Source organism: Pteropus alecto, unplaced genomic scaffold (assembly GCF_000325575.1).
Source record: "Pteropus alecto unplaced genomic scaffold, ASM32557v1 scaffold131, whole genome shotgun sequence".
Lineage (NCBI taxonomy): Eukaryota > Metazoa > Chordata > Mammalia > Chiroptera > Pteropodidae > Pteropus > Pteropus alecto.
In genome coordinates this window covers 8,299,484-8,318,955 of record NW_006434709.1, presented here as the reverse complement: position 1 = coordinate 8,318,955, position 19,472 = coordinate 8,299,484, and the positions used below count along the sequence as shown (strand labels likewise).

At 38.6% G+C, this 19,472-nt stretch overlaps 1 protein-coding gene across 3 annotated transcripts in view; it reads right to left on the bottom strand.

Moving 5' to 3' along the window:
• The window catches only part of FAM161A (FAM161A, centrosomal protein), a 22,271-nt gene extending 4,733 nt beyond the window's left edge, over positions 1–17,538 (bottom strand). The window contains exons 1-5 of one of the 3 annotated variants that reach the window (XM_006909566.3): positions 16,830–17,538; positions 8,049–8,287; positions 5,582–6,751; positions 5,055–5,222; positions 3,298–3,397 (exon numbers count right to left, since the gene is read on the bottom strand). In XM_006909566.3, the coding sequence (XP_006909628.1) occupies positions 3,298–3,397; positions 5,055–5,222; positions 5,582–6,751; positions 8,049–8,287; positions 16,830–17,015 (1,863 nt within the window). In that variant the 5' untranslated portion in view covers positions 17,016–17,538. Of the gene's footprint in view, positions 1–3,297; positions 3,398–5,054; positions 5,223–5,581; positions 6,752–8,048; positions 8,288–16,713 lie in introns of all 3 variants that reach the window. The other 2 variants (XM_015587641.2, XM_006909565.3) reach the window with 2 other exon arrangements.
• Between the last annotated feature and the right edge of the window lie 1,934 nt (positions 17,539–19,472).

The window sequence follows — 19,472 nt, the reverse complement described above, 5'->3', positions numbered from 1 at the left end:
TTTTAGGCAAAGGGAACAACATATATCAGAAGTGGTAGAAGAAATAATAGCTATGAAACTATATTTTCAACATTTAAAATTCCTTAATGGTTTTAATTTCATACACATCACTTATTTTGCCACATTTTCCCTGGTGCTTAGAAACAGTAGGATTTCACAGCATGGCAAAACTGCTTATTAATGCTGAGACTCATCACTAATACATCATCAGGGTAGTGCTCTCAACCTGGTCTAATCCCAGAAAGAAAATGATAGGTCATTATCTGGCTAATTTGATCATTATAATTGTTTTGTTTCAACAAATATTTATTTATTAACATCTCCTCTGTGCCAGACGTTGTCCTAGGTGCTAGATGCTGGGAATATAAAGATTTGACCACCATCCTTGAAAGCAACAAGCTGGAAAGGAGAGAGATCCTTAGATAATTTCCATACATGTGGCAGGAGCAAAGAAAAAGGTATGCAAAGGGTAATAAAAGAACACAGAGGAAAGGGCACCCCCAACCCAACCAGGGCCAACAGTGTAAGAAGTGATTTTACACTAAGACTGGAAATGAGCAGGAGGAAAAATAGGAAGAGGCTCTAAGGATGTTCAGAAACAGAATGAATAAAGATTTCAAATTTAAAACTACTAGTCTTATATGGCCTAAGAATAAAGGGTGTACATAGTGGGGCTGGGGGGAGTGCAGTGGTAGACAAAATAAATAGGTTAACAGAGATCAGATCATAGAGGATTCTGCATACCATGCTAAGACTCCTGGATTTGTCTTTTGGGAGAAAGCAGAACAGCTTAGTGTTAAGTGTTTGAAGCAGAGTGACCTGAGTTCCAATCCTAGTTTTATTATTGACTAACCATAAATCTTATGAATTACCTTCTTTGAACTTCAGTTTCTTCCTCTGCAATTGCCACTGTTATCAGCAGTTATTAATGAACTACCCAGGGCTAACATTTTCACAAGGGAATGGGTATATCAATGGAAAAGAACAAGGCAGGAAAACCAGTCAAACCATTATATTAACTAAGGCAGTAACAGAGGTTTCACCTAGCATTTTACCATCAAGAATGGAGAAAAGTAGATCCAAATATTATTTAGGAAGAAAACTTGTCAGTTCCCTCAGTGACAACTGAATGGAGAGGAAAAGTGGTTCCCAGTCATCCAAATAGTGGCCCAACCAAAATAGGAAATCAAAGAGGAAAATCTAGCTTGGGGCAAGATAAATGTAGATGCCTGTGGGAAATCTTGACAAGTGGACATAAATACCTGCAGTTGTGAGCTGGAGATAACTGCTTTGAGCCAAAGTTTATTACTTTATGCTGAGTAATGCAGAACGGCTTATAATGATTTTTCCCCTTAAAGTTGAAACTGAGACATTAAAAAGAAACTCACTACTTAAAATGACAAGCACTACATAAAATTATATCCAAATCAAACCAAAGGGTTCCTATAACTTTGACAGACTGTAATATGTAGATTCACCCACAATACATGTCCCTAGTCCTCAAAAAGTCATTGACAAGGACAGTGTTGTAATAACACTCATCTGTCCCAGGCACATGCTGGCAGAAAGCTCCAAAAGTAACAGCCTGAAATTCACATAATACAGCACTTGTAACCTCTAGTTATCCTATTTTTAAGCCATGACACCTAGGAACCTCTCCCTTATGAGTACTTAAGGAAAAGATGATCTGAAATTAACAAATCTCTCTAAAGAGAAAGATTGTAAAACAGTGTAAATTTAGTAAAATTGGGATTCACTGTTCATAGAACCAAATTATTTTTCCATTGAAAAGGAATTCCTTAAAAAATTGAACAACAAAATGAAAAGGCAATCTACTGAATGGGAGAAAATATTTGCAAATCATATATCTGATAAAGAGTTATACAAAATATATAAAGAACTCAAGTTCTTTATATAAGTCAATAGCAAAAAAAAACAACAACAAAAAAACAATTTAAAAGTGGGCAAAGGACTGAGTATACATTTTTCCAGAGGAGATATTCAAATGGCTGACAGGTAAAAGAAAAAGTGTTCAACATCACTAATCATCAGGGAAATGTAAATTGAAACCACAATGAGATAAAACCTCACACCTGTTAGAATGGCTATTGTCAAAAAGACAAGAAATATATGCTAGTGAGGATGTGGAGAAAAGGAAACCATTGTGTATTGTTGGTGGGAATGTAAATTAGTACAGCCACTATGGAAAACAGTATGGAGGTTTCTTTAAAAATTAAAAATAGAACTACCATATGATCTAGCAATTCCACTTCCTGGTATGCATCTGAAGGAAACAAAATCACTATGTCAAAGAGATATCTGTACTCCCACATTCACTGAAGCATTATTTATAATAGCCGAGACATGGAAACAACCTAAGAGCCCATTAAAAGATAAAAAGATAAAGAAAATGTGGTAATATATACACAATGGAATACTATTCAGCCATAGAAAGAAGGCAACCCTGCCATTTGCAACAACATGGATGGATTTTGAGGATGTTATACTAAGTAAAATAAGTAAGACAGAAAGACAAATACTGTATGACCTAACTTATATGTGGAACCTAAAAATAAAAAACTCAAAAAAAGATCAGATTTGTGGTTACCAGGAGGAACTGGATGAAGATGGTCAAAAGGTACAAACTTGAATTATAAGAGAAATAAGTCTCGGGGACGTAAATTACAACATGGTGACTATGGTTAACACTGCTGTATGGTATATTTGAAAGTTGCTAAGAATAAATCCTAAAAATTCTCCTAAGGAAAAAAATTTTTTTGTTAACAATATATGAAGTGATAGAAGTTAACTTATTGTGGTAATTTTGCAATTTACATACGTGAAGTCATTATGCTATATACCTTAAACTTATACAGTGCTGTTTATCAGTTATATCTCAAAGAAAAAAACCACTGGCAGAAATAAGTCTGATTCAATAGGTATTTTGTTTCATTTTTTAATTCTCCAAAGACTTCCAAATCATATCACGAAGCCTCACCTTAATATTTGGCCAAGTTGGTACTGAAAAAAGATCAGCCATTAAAAACAGGTTGTGACACTATTATTTTGAAAATGATTGAATTAGCAGCATATTCTTTATCAAGCTTACATGCCTCATCGACAAGATCCAATGCTCAGATGTAAGCAAAACTACTTACTTGACTAATTTGGTGAAGCTGTCACAGAAATAATGTTTCAATACATTATATAACACATAAGACAAATGAACTGTAAATTAAGAGCTGGAGATGTTAAAAACAATGCTGACAATAGCTTTTAAATTCCAACAAACACAACCTGAGCAACTCTTTCAAATAGTAGTGGCCTGTTTTTTAATTTTTCTTCTCTTTCTTCTAGTTCTTGTCGGTATTCTCTCATCCTTTCCTTTTCACTTTTTCTAAAATCAAATAAAAAGGAATAGAATTTTAAAAAGAAATAAGAACTTCCATATATAACGTTGAGTTCAGATGACAAATTAGAAATTAAATTATCAGCACAGTTTAGTTTATCACCATTCCTTTTCGAGATTGGTAAATTTTTATGGAATGCAGAATAAAAACACTAGGTTCTGAAAGCACACATTTTATATCCTGGGAGCAGTCTGGGTACTTTGACAGTTCTGAAATCTTTAAGATATTATGTATTAAGGGGCTTCAAACTGGCCTGAAGCGATGAATGAATGCCCTCTATCTCATTTATAAGTATATAAACCAAGAAAAATTAGTCCAAATTAGATATCTTCTCTTTAAGAAATTTCTGCTGAAAACAAGACCTTGCTCTTCTTTATTCCCTTAAATGAGATCTCCTATAGGTTGGTGGCAAAGTTAATGAAATGATAACAGGTCAGGGGAGAAATGGGGAGTGTGGGACTATAAACATATAGAGAAACAGGAACCAAATACATAAATTCACAGTAAATGTACTTATTGTGTAAGATCCTATAATGAATCCAACTATGCTATTTTCTCTATGTAAAATATACTAACTCTACCAAGATAATAAGATTTCATGGATTAGAGAAAATAATTATAATAAAAATGATAATTATGCTTAATTATGTACAAGTTGGTATTATGAAAAATCCCGTTAACTAAGGATGAATAGTATAATTATAAAGAATTTTTAGCTCAAGTTCATCAAATTAAGTTTCCTCCATCAATGAATCACATTGATACACATTATAAGGAACATATATAATATACATTGTAAAGGAATGTAATTATTATTATTTTTAATAAATAGTTAAAAAGAAATATTTGTAATTAAAAGCAAATATAGATTTTAGGGGCATTTATAGATTATATTAAAAATTAATAAATCATATTACTTACCTGGCTTTGTGGGGAGTTATTTTCCTACTTAAACATGAACATTTTTATGTTAATGTGCAACACAAAAATGTTCCTCTGGAACACTGATTTTCAAACTTTGTATTGAAGAATTCCAGCATTCTGTAAAGGGGTTCTGTGAATATTTTTATTTATTTATATTAAAAGTGTAACAAAATGCAACATATATACCACTAAACATTAACACACGTGTTAATCGACACATCACATAATTGATGTTAATTAACACCAATGTGTTAATTTGTGTCATCGGATTTCGTGCAAACCTTAGAACAAAGCTCTTTGACATATCTGTTTATTCAAGAATATTCTGAGGTTACGTGGCAAGATGTTAAAAAAGAGCTTTATCTGTATGGATCAAGATTTTTCTCAATATTATATAGCGCAATCAATAATATAAAGAAAAAGATTAGATGCTGATATATTAACTATGGCCACAATGTAAAACATTTCTGTTTAACATGGCTTCATTGCCCTCATCATCAGGTGTGTGAGTATGCATGTTGGTTCTCACCATGAGGTGAGTGAGTGAATGTGAGTGTGTGTGTCAGTGTGTGCTGAATGTAAGTAACTAATAGTAACTGGAATCCAGAAACTAAAATACTAATACTATTCTTAATCTGTTCATATATGTTGGTATATATTGATTAAAAAAAGAAAGTTTGAAAACCAGTGATCTGGAGGTTCAGGATTCTTTTGTGATACCTCAGAGATTTTATTCTGGATTTAGACATTTGAGCTAAACTTTGATGTGAGTCATAAGCCTTAGCCCGTGTTGTCAGGAGTTTCTGCAATTCTTTCATTCTTTGCTTCTGCTTAGTTAGGATCCGATTTCTCTCTTCTTCCAACATTTTCTTTTCCTCAAGTGATCTCCTGAGGGCAATAAACTAAGGCTTAATTCACTTTAAGCCAATGAGAATGTTGCTTAGCAAAGATTTAACACAGGATAATTCAAAGGATGAAAACGGCAACCTTTTGAGAAGGATCTGACTTGTGAAATTGGTAATCAATAGGCTGACTAAAACCTTTTCTATCCCCGAAGATTCATAAAATGGAAAATACATTTCTTAGAAGAACACCCTCTGGCAAAATGTCCTATATTATATAGTAAAATATATTACCAGATATAATAATTTCTTCATATTTTCAAAGTCACTGACATAAAATCAATAGTGCTGCATACACTATTTTAGCAACCATATGTCAGTTAGCAGTGTATCCTAGTTATTTACCTTGTGGCTTGTTCTCTTCCTCTGGAAGATACTGTGGGCATTGGAGGGTTGCAGTCATATGGCACACGCTTTGCACTTCCACTTCTTACTGGTGACTTGTGCCTTGGAGACAGATAAGGCCAACGTTTTTCTTTTAAATTTTCTTCGTCTGCGTCAATGTCTGCCAAAATTTTCTCTCTTTTAGTGGATGCAGGTGAGGCTGCATGAAGATCGGGTGGTTTACAGACTGTTAGGGGTTTTAGATACTTCTGTTCTGAGGGGTGTCTCTGATATCTCTCAGGAACATCTCCAAAATCAGCAGTCTGGCACCTAGCCTTGTGCTTACACTTCAACTTTTCAGCCTGTTCAGGACACTTGGACTTCCTTGCAGCAAAACTTCTGCGAGCTGGTCTACGAGGTAAAGGGGATGAATTAAGTAAAAGCTCTTGGGCTCTCAGCTGTGTCCTATTGTTTCTGTAGAGCTCTTCTTCTTTTAACCTGTCATTGGAAATTAAACCATAAGTAGATCGAGGTATAGGTCTGGCTTTAAATCGATTTGTTTTCTTTTTAGACTTAAAAAAGTCTCTCAGCTGCTTTTCTCGGATTGCTTGCTTTTGTTCCTCCCTTGCAATAAACTTAAATGGCTTTTGAGAGGCCAAAAGAGCTTCTTTATATTTCTCCTTCATAGTCTTTCTCCGTTCTTCATTTTGCTTGACTATATCATGATAAAGGGGGAGAAAGACAAATGCTGGAACTGGATTGGCTCGGAATTTTTTCTTACACTCTGAATCTTCTTCTTGTTTTTTGAGCAGTTTTTGTACCATTTCAATATCTGATTTAGATTTCATGTTCTCTTCTTTTTTCTTCTGTTCTCTAATCATCATTTGAAAAGGCTCAGGTACTGTAATCTTTGGCACCCATTCTTTAGGTTTCTTCTTTGTTTTTTCAACTGCCGGGAAGTTAGCATCTTCACACTGAATATAATCTTTAACAGAAAAGTTTCTCCACATGTTGTTGATGAGCTCCTTCGCATACGTCATCCTTCTGTTTTTCTCGGGATACGCCTTTTCTAAGTTGGGCAACTCATCTTCAGAGGAAGTCATAATCAAGGAGGAAGCATGACTTAAATCAGGCTCTGAAAGCGATGTTGTTAATGAGATAGGGTGATAGGAATTCTTTTCCAAGACAGACCTAAATGAGGGGAATAATTAGGTTACACTTTCAGTCGTATATGACCAAAAATAAAAATTAAGAATTATATATTTTCTTAGATCAAGGTATAATCAGAAGATAGGAGCTGGATAGGGCTTATAAAAATGATCACTTTTATTTAGAATAGAGCTGGAAGATGCTCATAAATTATCTAATTCAACACCCTCATTTTATAGGGGAAGAACCTGAGACAGCCAAGGCTCCTTGTGTCTAACCTCTGTTGAATTTATCCACGTTTTCTAGAGTCACATCTTAAAGCATACATCTGATCATGTCACTCCCCTTCTTGAAACTTTTCCATGATTTTTTACTGTTATGAAGTCAAGTGTAGATTATAAAGCCCTTCAAGATTAGCCCCTGCCTACCTTTTCAGTTCCACTTCTCCTCTCCCTATCCCTAGTCACCATTCTTAAGTCACATCCCTCACACACATCATGACTTTTCATGCCACCATGCCTTTGCACATGTGGTTTCTCTGCCTAGAAGGCCACTCCTTGCTTCCTGCATCTGCTGCAGCTATTCTTCCTTCAAAACTGAACTCAGATATGACTTCAGTAGAAAATTCCTGCCTGTGTCCCTCCACTGACACCTTGACATGATCAACTGCTTCTTGCTCTGTCTTCATAACACTGTTATACCATGTTGTATTGTAATTTTGGGTTCTCAGCTAGTCTTTGAGCTCCTTGAGGGCATCTTGATTTTGAGTCCTCAGTGTCCAGGTAAGGTCTGGCACACAGGAGGTGCTCATTCAGCACTGACCAAATAGATGAGTTAAAGGACTTGCCTCAAGTTTCAAAATAGAAGAGTTTATAGCAGAAAAAGAAATCGGTCTTGAAATTACAGACTATTTGGAAAGTTTGAATCAGATCTATGTTTTAGTCCTGAACTCTTTGTACTGTATCTTTAATGAGCTCATGTTAATCCACATATTATAAGGACTTTTAAATTTTAATATTCATAATTTAAAAATGGCCCAGACTAAATATTCTGCTACATGACTACAGTTCTATGAATGACAGATCAAAGGAAAAAGATCAAATGGACACAAAATGACCCTCAAAGCAAGAAGTCACCTAGTAGGTTGATGAACCATTAAACATTTTGAATAAAATCCTACCGTCATATATCATTCAAAGTATAAGGGGGAAAAAAAGTACAAGGGGGAAAAAAAGTATAAGGGATATTTGACAGAAAATATTCTGAAATAATTTTGTTCTGTACTTTTAAGTATACATTTTATTTTAGAGTCCACAAATAACATTATGTACAAACTTACATGGAAGAGACACTAGGCGCTTCTTCCCTGATGATTACTGGCTGAACTGCATTTAAATTTAATTTATTCTGGTACATTTTCTCTAACTTTGCCATAGTTTCCATGTGGGCAGCCTTCAGCTCTTCTAGTTTCCTGAAATATTCTTCATTAGAGTAGTAAATACCAGAAAAGTCCACGAGGTCTTTACTGCTTATATGTGTTCGATCATCCACTCCAGAAACGTTGGTGTTAAAATCAGCCTGATAGAAGGAAAAAACCTGTTATATGGTGTTTAGAATTGAAATGCAAATAAATTTGACACTGATTCCCAATGCTGCTGCTTATTTGTGGGCTTCATACATACACTAATGGATTATAAGTTACTTGTGGGCTATGCATTTTCCCCTAATGACATTTTATTAAGAACGAGAGAGAGAGAGAGAGAGAGACAGAGACAGACAGACAGACAGGCCAAGCTGCCAGAAAATAAATGCTATTTAATCCATTTTATAAAGAATGGTTAGATTCCCAGACTATGTACTAACCCATACACTATAACAGGATAGAACCAAACCATCCTTTATAAAGAGCCTCCTTCCAAATTCTAAGTTTTAACTGAAATGAAGAAGAACACAGTTCTTCCTGCTGCAAACCAAGCAACCAGAGCCCAATACCCTTGCCCAGCTGGACTTCTGCAGTATAGGCCCCAAGGGGGTCCCAGTGGAGGGAAGATAGGGGAAAAGGGGAATGAAGGCCGCAGAATGGAGGGAACAAAGTTCTCAGGGCTTATCAAGAAGCCAGGGAGATGTCCAGAACAGACCTGAAGAGGAAGTAGGAGGGTGTGGAAGGGGGTGAGAGGGACTGTCAGAACAGCCATTCCTGTGGGCCACAAGAGCAGGAGCTCCCCTATGTGACAGGAATTTTGGGAGTGAAAAGAGAACAAGAGTATTACAGTAACTACACATAGTGTAGTTATTCGATATACAGGTCATGCCTGGAAGGGGCTGACTGATCTTTCCTCATTCCTTTCATACACCTTTCAAAGTTCTTTCAATTGAAGCAACTGTAGAGGTAAAACCCCATTTTCTCCATAAATATAGAAATTTTAATATTTTCTCAGTTGAGAAACAGTTGAAGTTATTTATGAAACTACGCATAATAGGCTGCTGACCATGGTCTCAAATTTAGCCTACTACCTGAAGTAGACTCGAAATTTTTAAAAAGTGTATTTGCCATAGAAAATTATAGATCCAATCAGACAAGATACTATGAAATAAATCTGAGTAGCTTCTCCCAATGGGTAAATTCAGAAGGGTCAATTGTATGTAATAGTTATTGATATAGTGTTTTAAAAAATGGGCTAAAAACAGTGTACCAGAGGTGAGTGTTGTGCCATTTGGGGTAACTTAGAGAAAATGAATAAAGGAAATCAAGTTTTCTTCAGTAGAACTGCTGTGCAGAAATTTATTACCAACAAATCTATGACTCCAAGAATTGCTTTATTGTCGTACAACACAACCAAGATAACTTTCTGATGTCTTCTACTGTTTCTACATGTGCTCCTCACCACTCAGCTGTAGTGATGAATGCTTTGTTAAATTCCTCATTCATTAAATATTTAGGGACAACCAGTATTCAGTTAGATGCTGAAATATACAAGTCAGATAAAAACTCCACCTTTGAGAAGCTTCCAGCTAGTTTAGGAGAGGATGTGTACATAATCAACAACAGACTTTGAATAAGACAGAACTCCTGATTCCTGCCTATGAGCTGCTCCAAGCTGAGCAGGGAGAGAGATGAGTGACCACGTATGTTACAGTATCAATCACCAAGACTGGGAGTGGCGGGGGGAGAAGAGGCAGAATTTACGAAGATGAGCTAGACTGGAGACATAAGGCTGGATGACAACAAATTTTGTCAGATAAGGGATGCAGTGAAAAACAAAGAAATCTGAGGCACAGTGCTAGAACATTCATCATATGTTACCACATGATGATGTAACTGGCAGGTACTCTGTTCTTGATGAGGAAACTGAAGCTTGGAGATTTAGGTGACACATTTGCAATCACATAGCTAGTAACTACTAAAGCTGGGATTTAATTCAAATCCCGTGTTAGGTTCCAAAGACACACCACACTCCTCTCACGGGCAGGAAGGGTTTTTGTTTGTTTGTTTGTTGTTTTTTTGCCACAAGAGGAAGGAACAACCATGGTGTGCTCAGAGGGAGGTAAATAGTCTGAGTAGGGGTGGGGAACAGGGCATATGGAGCACAGGAAAGGATAGGAAAACAGATGAAGAAGGCAAGTCAACAGCCTCAACTAAGAGCCCAAGGGATGTGAGCAGAGGAGTGACATGATCAGTAATATTCAGAAGGATTCTTCTGGTAGCAGATAGAGTTTAGTGAAGGAAGAAAGGTTGGTAGCAGTAAATGAACTACTGCAAAGGTCTGAGATAGATGTATTAAGGGCAGGATTAGTACAGCAGCATCAAGGAGGCTGCCTTGGTAGATTTAGGAGGCTGATTCATGTACTCGATAATGGCCTGGATTGTGGGCAAGAAACTGAAGACTTTCATTTGGAGTGCTGCCCATCTAGGTAGATGGTGCTGCTACCATTCATCAGTATAGAGAATACAGGGAAGGAGAGTGTTTTAGGAAAAGGAAATGCATTTCTCTTTTAGACGCACTGAGTTTGAGGGGATAGTAGGACAGCCAAATGTCCAGGAAACAGGTGGTAAATATATTTGGAGGCCTGGTAAGAAGGCTGGGCTGAAGATGGTGATATGGGAAAGATGCACACAGAAGTGGCAGGTGCATCCTTGGATGTACCTGCAGAAAGTGTGGGCAATAGGACAAGAATCTGAGGACGGAAGTGTTGGCCAACATCAACATTTAAATAAGCAGCAAGAGGAGGTAAGTATATTTAAAGGACGGGAGCTTTTGTTTGGTTTGAGTTTGTGAGATAAAGGAAGGCTTCCTTGAGCAGGTGATATTTGAGCTGAATCAAGAATGGAAGAATCTAGAGGAACAGAGAGAGTATAGGGGGAAAGAAAGAGAAAGTACTCTGGACAAAAGAAATGACATTAGCAAAAGCTGCAGTGGTGGGGAGCATGTTGGAGAATAAAGTGACACAGTTGGAGGGTAAGAGGAGAATAAAATGCATAAGGCAATTTTGGGAAGCAAGGCTGGAAAAGGAGGTTATGGCAAGCAGGAAGTGGTTTCCATTTCTTGTGCTATTCACTGGTTACCTGGTTTCAGCTGCCTTAAAACCGTTAGAAAATGAAAGGGTTGAATAGAAGTTAAGAGTGTTTGGAGTGTTCAGTTTGGAGTGTTCTTACGGCTTAGGAGAAAGATTACAGTCTCAGAATTATTCAAGCCTGTACTTCTTAGTCATGTGACATGGGCCCTAACCTTTTTAACATCAGCTTTATGATATGTAAAGCAAGTGTGCCAGTATGTTAAACTATTGTCTCTCAGCTCCAATGCCACCCTTCTGTACCCTGCAATGTGATGCTGGGGATGGGACTCTACAAACCATATTTGTGCTTTGCCAGCTGCAACCCATTAGACTCTGCCAAAAGTGGGGCTAGAAGGAGACCGCAAGGCTGGAGTAGAAAAAAGGGACCTACTCCTTCCTGTTAGTTCTCTGTCTGCTTGTGTCACCCCTGAGCAGCAACAGTTCATTCTAGTAGCAGTGGCTGATTCTAGTTTGCTGTTTTTCCAAAGCTCACAGCATCAGCAAAATCACCTCAGGACCTTAGCACATGCTGTTCTCTCTTTATTCAAATGTTATCTCCTCAATGAGGTCTTCACTGACTACCCTAACTGAAATTATAACCTCGTCCCCAACTCATTGTCAGCATCCCTTTTCTTCTTTAAGTACTCACCACCCACTGATATTCTACAGATCTTTACTTATTTGTGTACTGTATGCCTGCCCCTACCAAAAAGTAAGCGTCACAAAGGCAAAGGCAAGGATTTGTCTTTGTTCACAGTTTGTTCTCAGTGCCTAGAAAAGTGCCTGGCCAAAGGCAGATGCTCAATACATATTTGTTGGATGAATGAATGTACAGCTAAAAAAATAGTAAGTTTCCACCAAGACAAGAGGACAGGTATTCCCTCACAAAGGGCTGAATCATTCAAAGAAATACTGACTGCTCTAAAGAGGTATATATTCAACCAAGTATTAAGGAAAGGGCTTATTTTCCAAAACATATAACTAAAACAAGGAAGATATGCCAAAGAACTGTTTTTAGGCAAAAGCATCCATATGCTCCCTATTCATTCTTTTAGACCATCCCTTAAAAGAAGGCTTTACAACAATCATTTACACAAAAAGGATAAAATTTGTTTGGACCTGGAAAACTGTTTGAAAAAGATATAGAAGGATGAGTAGCTTCTGAAAAGATGTGGAAGGTCTAATAATTTAACTTATTCACTGACTTTTGACAGTATCCATTCCATTTCCACTTCCTACTGTTAACACTAGCCTGACCTTTTCAGATAAACTGATCCCACAGTGTTTTACCTAAAACAGATGAATGGTTAATAAGGAACTTCTAACTCTTAATTTCATTTTTAATTGTCTCCACACAGAAGAAAATATTTTAGTAGATCAAATAACCTTCCCCTTTAATTGTTTGGCTTTTTGTGGAATGTTGTACACGTAGCCACTAGATTAGAGGATAATCTTCCCTAGATTGGCTTGACCCATTTAGATGATGACTTCTTCCAGCACATGTGCTTCATTAGTGATCAGCGCTTACAATTATTTGTGGTATTGTCTTTCTGTATCATCTGCAATTCTGGAATTTTTATTAAAATTTTTTTGTTTAATTGTTTGGCTTTTTGTGGAATGTTGTACACGTAGCCACTAGATTAGAGGATAATCTTCCCTAGATTGGCTTGACCCATTTAGATGATGACTTCTTCCAGCACATGTGCTTCATTAGTGATCAGCGCTTACAATTATTTGTGGTATTGTCTTTCTGTATCATCTGCAATTCTGGAATTTTTATTAAAATTTTTTTGCATTGAAAGGATTCATAAGGAATGAGGTAGAGCTACATGTAAACCCCCAATAAATGATAAGAGAAAAAAGCAACATGCAGAACAGTATGTATATACAAAATGTTACCATATATTAAAATATTATGTACACAAGAGACAAGAAAAGCCCAGAAGAATATACATCAGTTTCAAAACAGTGGCTACCAATGGTGGGTAGGAGGGACCTAGACTTTCTTTTTGCTGGAGAGGTGTTAAAAGAGCCTAAGCCTTATTTGTAACATTTGAAATTTTAAAAGGAGAACGTGTTCATGTATTACTTCCATAATTAAAATATAACTAAAAAAAAAAAAAAAAAAGAATGTTTTGTGAATATTACTAAATTAAAAACTGATCAGTTTCTAATGACTAATTGGCTTTCCTGGCACCTCTCCCTGTTCCTTCTGGAAGGTAGCTCTGACACTCCCCAGCAAAACTACTTTCCTTTTCCTTGCTCTTCTACCTGCTCCAATCCCTACCCGCCAACTGCCCATGATAACTCTTTTATTTCTTTAAAAAAACCATTGGCGGGAGTTCCCTCACCCTCCCATCTACGAAACTGCCAGCTCTTGTGCCCCTTTTCCTTTCCTCCTGCATCAGAGATGAAATGTCCCTTCTCTTAGCAGCATTTGACCCTTTCCCTCATTAAAACCAATGAATGGGGGACTTCCATACTCTTGTGATAATCCTTTTACCACTGTAGTTGGCCCTTAATCTCTTTTGTCTCCTTTTTCTCTACCTGTTAAATGTTTAGGTTTTTAAAGAGTTCTATACAAGGCCCCTTTCTCTGCACTTTCTTCCTCCTCTGATTCTCCCTAAGTGATTTTATCCATTCCCATTGTTTCAAAAATGCTGAAATCTCCCAGATAGAAATCTCCAGTCCAAATCCCACAGGACTACAGTTTCATAGACCCAACTGCTTCTTATACATTTCCATTTGGTAGTTTCATAGGCATCTCAAAGTTATGTTCAAAACTGAAATGTTGATTCTCATCCAGCCTCTAAACCCACTCCTCCCCAAGTTATACCCAATTCAGTAAGTGGCATTACCTTCCATGCAGCTGGTCAAACTTAAAACCTGGGAATGAGCATTCTTTATTCTTCTTCCTTGGCCTTCACATCCAATCTTTAACAGTAATTCCTATCTATTCAAAAAATCTGTACACTTTTTATCATTTCCCCTGGATGGTAGGTCCACGCCACTGAATTATTATAACAGCCTCCTAACCAATCTCCTTACTTATGTTTTGTTAGACTTGCTATTCATTCTCCACAAAGCCATCGGAGTCCTTCTTTTTAAAATATAAATAGGTACATAACTGATTTCTTAAGTCTTCAAAGACCTCCCACTGCACCTACAATAAACACTCAAGGTCTATGGGGCCCTGCTTGCCTCTCCAATCTCATCTCCTCCCCTCTCTCTTTCTTCCCCTCTTTTCCAGTTCTGCTGGCTTTCACATCCTGATCACACAAAGCTCTTCCTTTCCCTATCTTAAGGTCTCTGCATATGCTGTTACCTCTGCCTGGAATGCTTTTCCCATCCCACTCTTCAAATGGCTACTCGTTCTCATCTATCAGTCATCGACTTAAATGTTAACTCATTTAAATAGCTTCCCTCCTACTACTTTTTAAAATCATAGTAACCTGTTCATTTCTTTCCCAATATTTCCCATCTTACAATCATCTGTTTTTTATTATCTAACCTCCCCACCAGACTGGAAGCTCTGTGATGACATGAGCTATGTCTGCGTCATTCCCCACTGAATAGTCAGTGACTAGCACTTAATAAATGCTCAATATTTGATGAAAAAGAGAAGGCCACTTATTAGGAAAGTCAGTGACATTTTAACTGTGGATTATAGAATACTTCTTTACCCATATCATCATCAACTACATAACAATGCCTATGAACTGATATCTCCAACTGAGGCTAAATTCAAAGAACTTGCCTCAGTGCCCAACATGGGCAGAGTCCTGCAAGGGGTGGGGGTTGGGAGCTTCGGCAAACCAAAGGACTGAAAGGGACCTGGGGGCCTACTGTGACAGCTGGTTCTCTAATCAATTTTGTGTGGTGGGTATGGTATCTGAGTTTGCTACATTTTATAGATGACAAAGTTGAGCCAAATTAACCTTTAAAGATCAAGGTGGAGACCTAAGCTTTTCAGTGTCCTTTTTCCCTACCCCAGTATCCTCTGGCTATCAGGCAATAAGTGGCAGCTTATCCAGGTTTGCTTTTTGGATCCTGTAAGTGTGGTGGTCTCAGAACAGTGTCATATTTATACAAATTAACCTCCTTTATTTTTTGATAGGATCTTGTTTGAAACTAATTCATTAGATAAATTAATCTCTCCTAAGGTAATAAGTTTCTAACACAAATCTGCAGTTTAACAAAGCATTCTGGAAGTACTGCAACTATAGAAATGACTGACTCCTCTACTCCCAAAGTAGGATTTAATCTTTGGGTAGGTTGTTCAAATGACAGTCCTGCTGGCAATAATTATTATTATTATTAATTTATACTAACTGTTCTTTAGCTATGACACACACTCTTTGATTTGATTCTCATAACATACCAGTGAGGCAAGAATGAGAGACAATTATAGTGCCTTTACAGATAAGGAAATTGAGATAGAAAGAAGTTACATCTTAATATCATCTAGCAAATGGCAGAGAATGAGTCATAATCTAGGACTCCAAATCCTTTTTCTCCATTCAAATCTTTTTCCTCCATCATTCTGTCTCCTTTGTTGGCTATTGAAACTTGTGTAGGGGACACTTTATCATGAATGAAATTGGTCCTACAACTCTCACTCTGGTTCATGTGCAGGGTCTCAATCTGCCTTACTCTGGATAACCTTAAGTAGTTTATGTCTGTTGGTGAAATGCTGACCATAAAAGGTGTCGCTACAGATTTCGTGATTAACAGTTTTAGTGTAGATTAAAGAGATTAAATTCCAAAATATCCAGTGATTTCCATTAGCGCTAGACCATAACGTTTTGTGTCTGAGAGGCTTGGACAAATGCCATTAAGACTCTTTAACTGGGGGCAAGGAGGTTTATATCTGCAGATTGACAGTTAAAATCCAAGGTTTCTATATTTTAAGAGAATAGAACAGATGGCAGACTCTCCGTCTACCTGGTGGACAGGTGTTCAGAACACATGTGACACTGAAAAATGATCAGTGAAAAGGCTATCCCACCCCACCCTGAAGAGCCATTTAGAAAACATGGGGTCCTCAGTAATTTGCTTCTCTAGATGCTTAACTATATCTGTTTGATCTATCCACTGAACTCTTGATGGTTTTAAAAATCGCCTTTTAAGCATCGTGTTATCAGATGCACTGATAACCAAGACCTTAAGGTGACAACAAAACACACCTCTGACAGCACCGTTGATTCACCTGAGTTTTATGGACTATCCTCTACAGGTAGCTCAGTCTTCCCCAAGTTAAAAAGGGAATATCTACTGACAGATGCTGGAGCATAAGGAGTAAAGTTCTGTACTTTGCACTCTCTAGTCTAAATATAGTAAATGCTCTCCAAGAAATTTTTACAACCTCTTTGGGGAAAATTAAAACACTTCAGCGCTTCGGTTTTGAGTTTTCCGTGAGGACACAGAGAAGGTGGTGGGGCCAGAATTACCAGGTAGGGAGGATCTGGACAGGGCGCCGCGTTTCCCAGCACGTCGCTCAGCCCAGCGGGGACGCTCAGCCCTCAGACAGCACGCAGCCCCAGCCCGCGTCCGGCCCCTACATTACCGGCGCCCGCGCCGGCCGCACCGCCGCCTCCTGCTTTTCCTCTTCCTCCTCCAAGACCGCCGCCGCCGCCAGAGCTTCTAAGGGGTCTTCGCGTTCGTACTGGGCGACCCGCGCTCCGGTGATGGGATCTACCGGGATTTGGAGACTGCTGGCCGCCAGCTTCGCCGCTCGGTGAGAGGCGGCCATCACCTCGCCGCCGAGGCCCGAGCGCCCGCGCTGGCCCAGGGCGGAGAAGCCGGCGCGGCCTCAGGCTACTCAGCGGCTCCCTGCTTGGGGCGGGGGTTACTAGGGGTACGGTAACTAGGGACGCTACAGGGGCCGCGAGGGGCCAAAAGTCACTCAAAATCCTCTCACGCTGCGGGAGAGTCAAGGCGGGTGCCTCCTGGATAGAGGGAGTTAGTGGTCTGTGCTGGTTTAGAGGGTTAGCCCGGCAGAAGAGGGCACCTCTTCCCCAGCTTCGCGCCTCACCGCGTAAACACAGACTTTGCACATCATACTAGTGAAACAACTTGATTTGTGAAAAAGAAAAAAAAGCGCCTTTTCATTCATTGAAATAATGTTCGAAGGAGATGGCGGTGGCAGAGGAAAGCAGGGGATGCTGTTGTGTGGCAGCCTCAGAACTGTGGCAAGGTTTGCATCTCGCTAACATGGCTCCCCCCGGAGCCAGAGAATGGAAAGGAGTACAGTACATTCTACTCTGATTGACATGAGCTACCAGAAATCTACCAATCCGAAGGAGGCTACTAGAAACGTTTTTTCTTGCTCTGACCAATAAAAGCCCAGAGTTGGGGAAGCCTGGCCCACCCACCAGTGAATGACAATACAGGTGTATGAACCCGGTGTTTGCAGCTTGAGTTCATCAACTTTATAGTGGTTAGCACTGGAGGGCGCGCGCGCCGAACTGTAACCACAGACATACTCCCTCTCCCCCTTACCCTGTCAACATTTCTCAATGGCACCTTCCTTCTACTCCACGTGGCTGTTAAGGCTCAGCCTGAGAATTGCAAGCATGTTGCTGTCACAGCTACCTGCTACCTAACCCCTACTTTCTGAGGCTGACGAAACTCTCTCCCCCGCCCCCTCACCCCAGCCTCCCGCCTCCTCCTGCCCCCGGCTCTACAACCGGCATGGTCACCATAAAGCTACGGTATGCTGTCTGGAATCCATCTCTAAGGGCTGAGCCCTTCTTGCCAAGCCTTTCTCGTTCGCAGGTCTGGAGTGTGAGCACCTGCAAAACCCCCACTCTCCATCTCCTTCAGGTTTTTTGAGCTGAAATTTGCTTCGCACACTGAACCGGCTCGATTCTGAGCAGAATCCAGAGTTAGAAGCCCGTGAGGTATGGACGCCCCAAGCGACCATAGGAGAGACTTCCATTCATTCACATGCAGCTGATTCTCTTGAGATTTGGTGTAAGCTCATCCCCAAAACAGCAAGACAGGTCTACATGTTGAAGCACTGCAAAGCGATGACTAGGCAAGAGTAGAATAGAATAGAATAGAATAGAATAGAATAGAATAGGACAGTTGTCTATGTGTGTAGAAGAGCTGAAAAGTTTCCATTTACCAGCAATATTCTAAACTTGCAGATATCTAATAACATAGCCTCAAAGTATATAGAACAGAAATGGACAAACTTACAAGAAAATGACATCTTAAATCATCATAGGAAGAATTATTTTTGCACTTTTGTATTGAGATGTAACATATACAAATGAACAGATCTTAAAATATGGTTGGATAAATTTTGATAAATGCCTTCACTCATGAAAGCATACTATTACGATATAGAACATGTCCATCATCCCGGAAAGATCCCTTGTGTCCCTTCCCAGTCTATTCTCCATTCCATCCCCTTCACTGTTCTAGAACTTCATATAAATGGAATCATCAGTATGTACTTTTTGCTCCCAGCTTCTTTTGCTTGGCATACTTTTTTTTTTTAGATTCATCCATGTTGTATATATCCGAGTAGTCTGTTGTTCCTTTTTAATTACTGAATAGTTTTATTTGCTGGAAGAGATAATTTTCCAACACTGGAGGAATTTTCCTCATTTTGTTGTGCTATTTATAATGTGAGTTACAGACAAGGCATATTCAATCTACATTATTTACATTGTCTTTATCACTTTCTTAAGTTTATCCATTCACCAGCTGGTCACTTGGTTTTTTTTTTTTTGGCTGTCATTTTGGGTCCTTTAGAAAGCAGACATCAAGGAGTTAGAAGTGCAAGAGGTTTGTTGGAGGAAGTCCTGCGAAAGATAGAGGGAGAGAAGTAGGAAAGTCTTCGTGCCAAATTTGACACCTTAGAAGGAAAGGGAAAATAATCCAATTTAATAACCAAGGGGGAAAAAAGAAAGTAGGAATACAGGAATAAGCACAGGAATTGAATGTAAGAAATTAAAGGAATGTGCAATAGAGAAGACTTGGAGAAATGTCTATTCACGTGCTTTGCCTGTTTTTGAATTGGGTTAACACTTTACATATTCTGGATTTATCAGATACGAGATTTGGAAATATTTCCTCCCTTTCCAAGGGTTTTTTGCTGTTCATAATATCTTTTGATGCACAAAAACTTTTACTGCCAAATCTAATGTCATGAAGTTTTCATTTTACCTGAATTTTGCCACTTAGATCTTTGATCCAC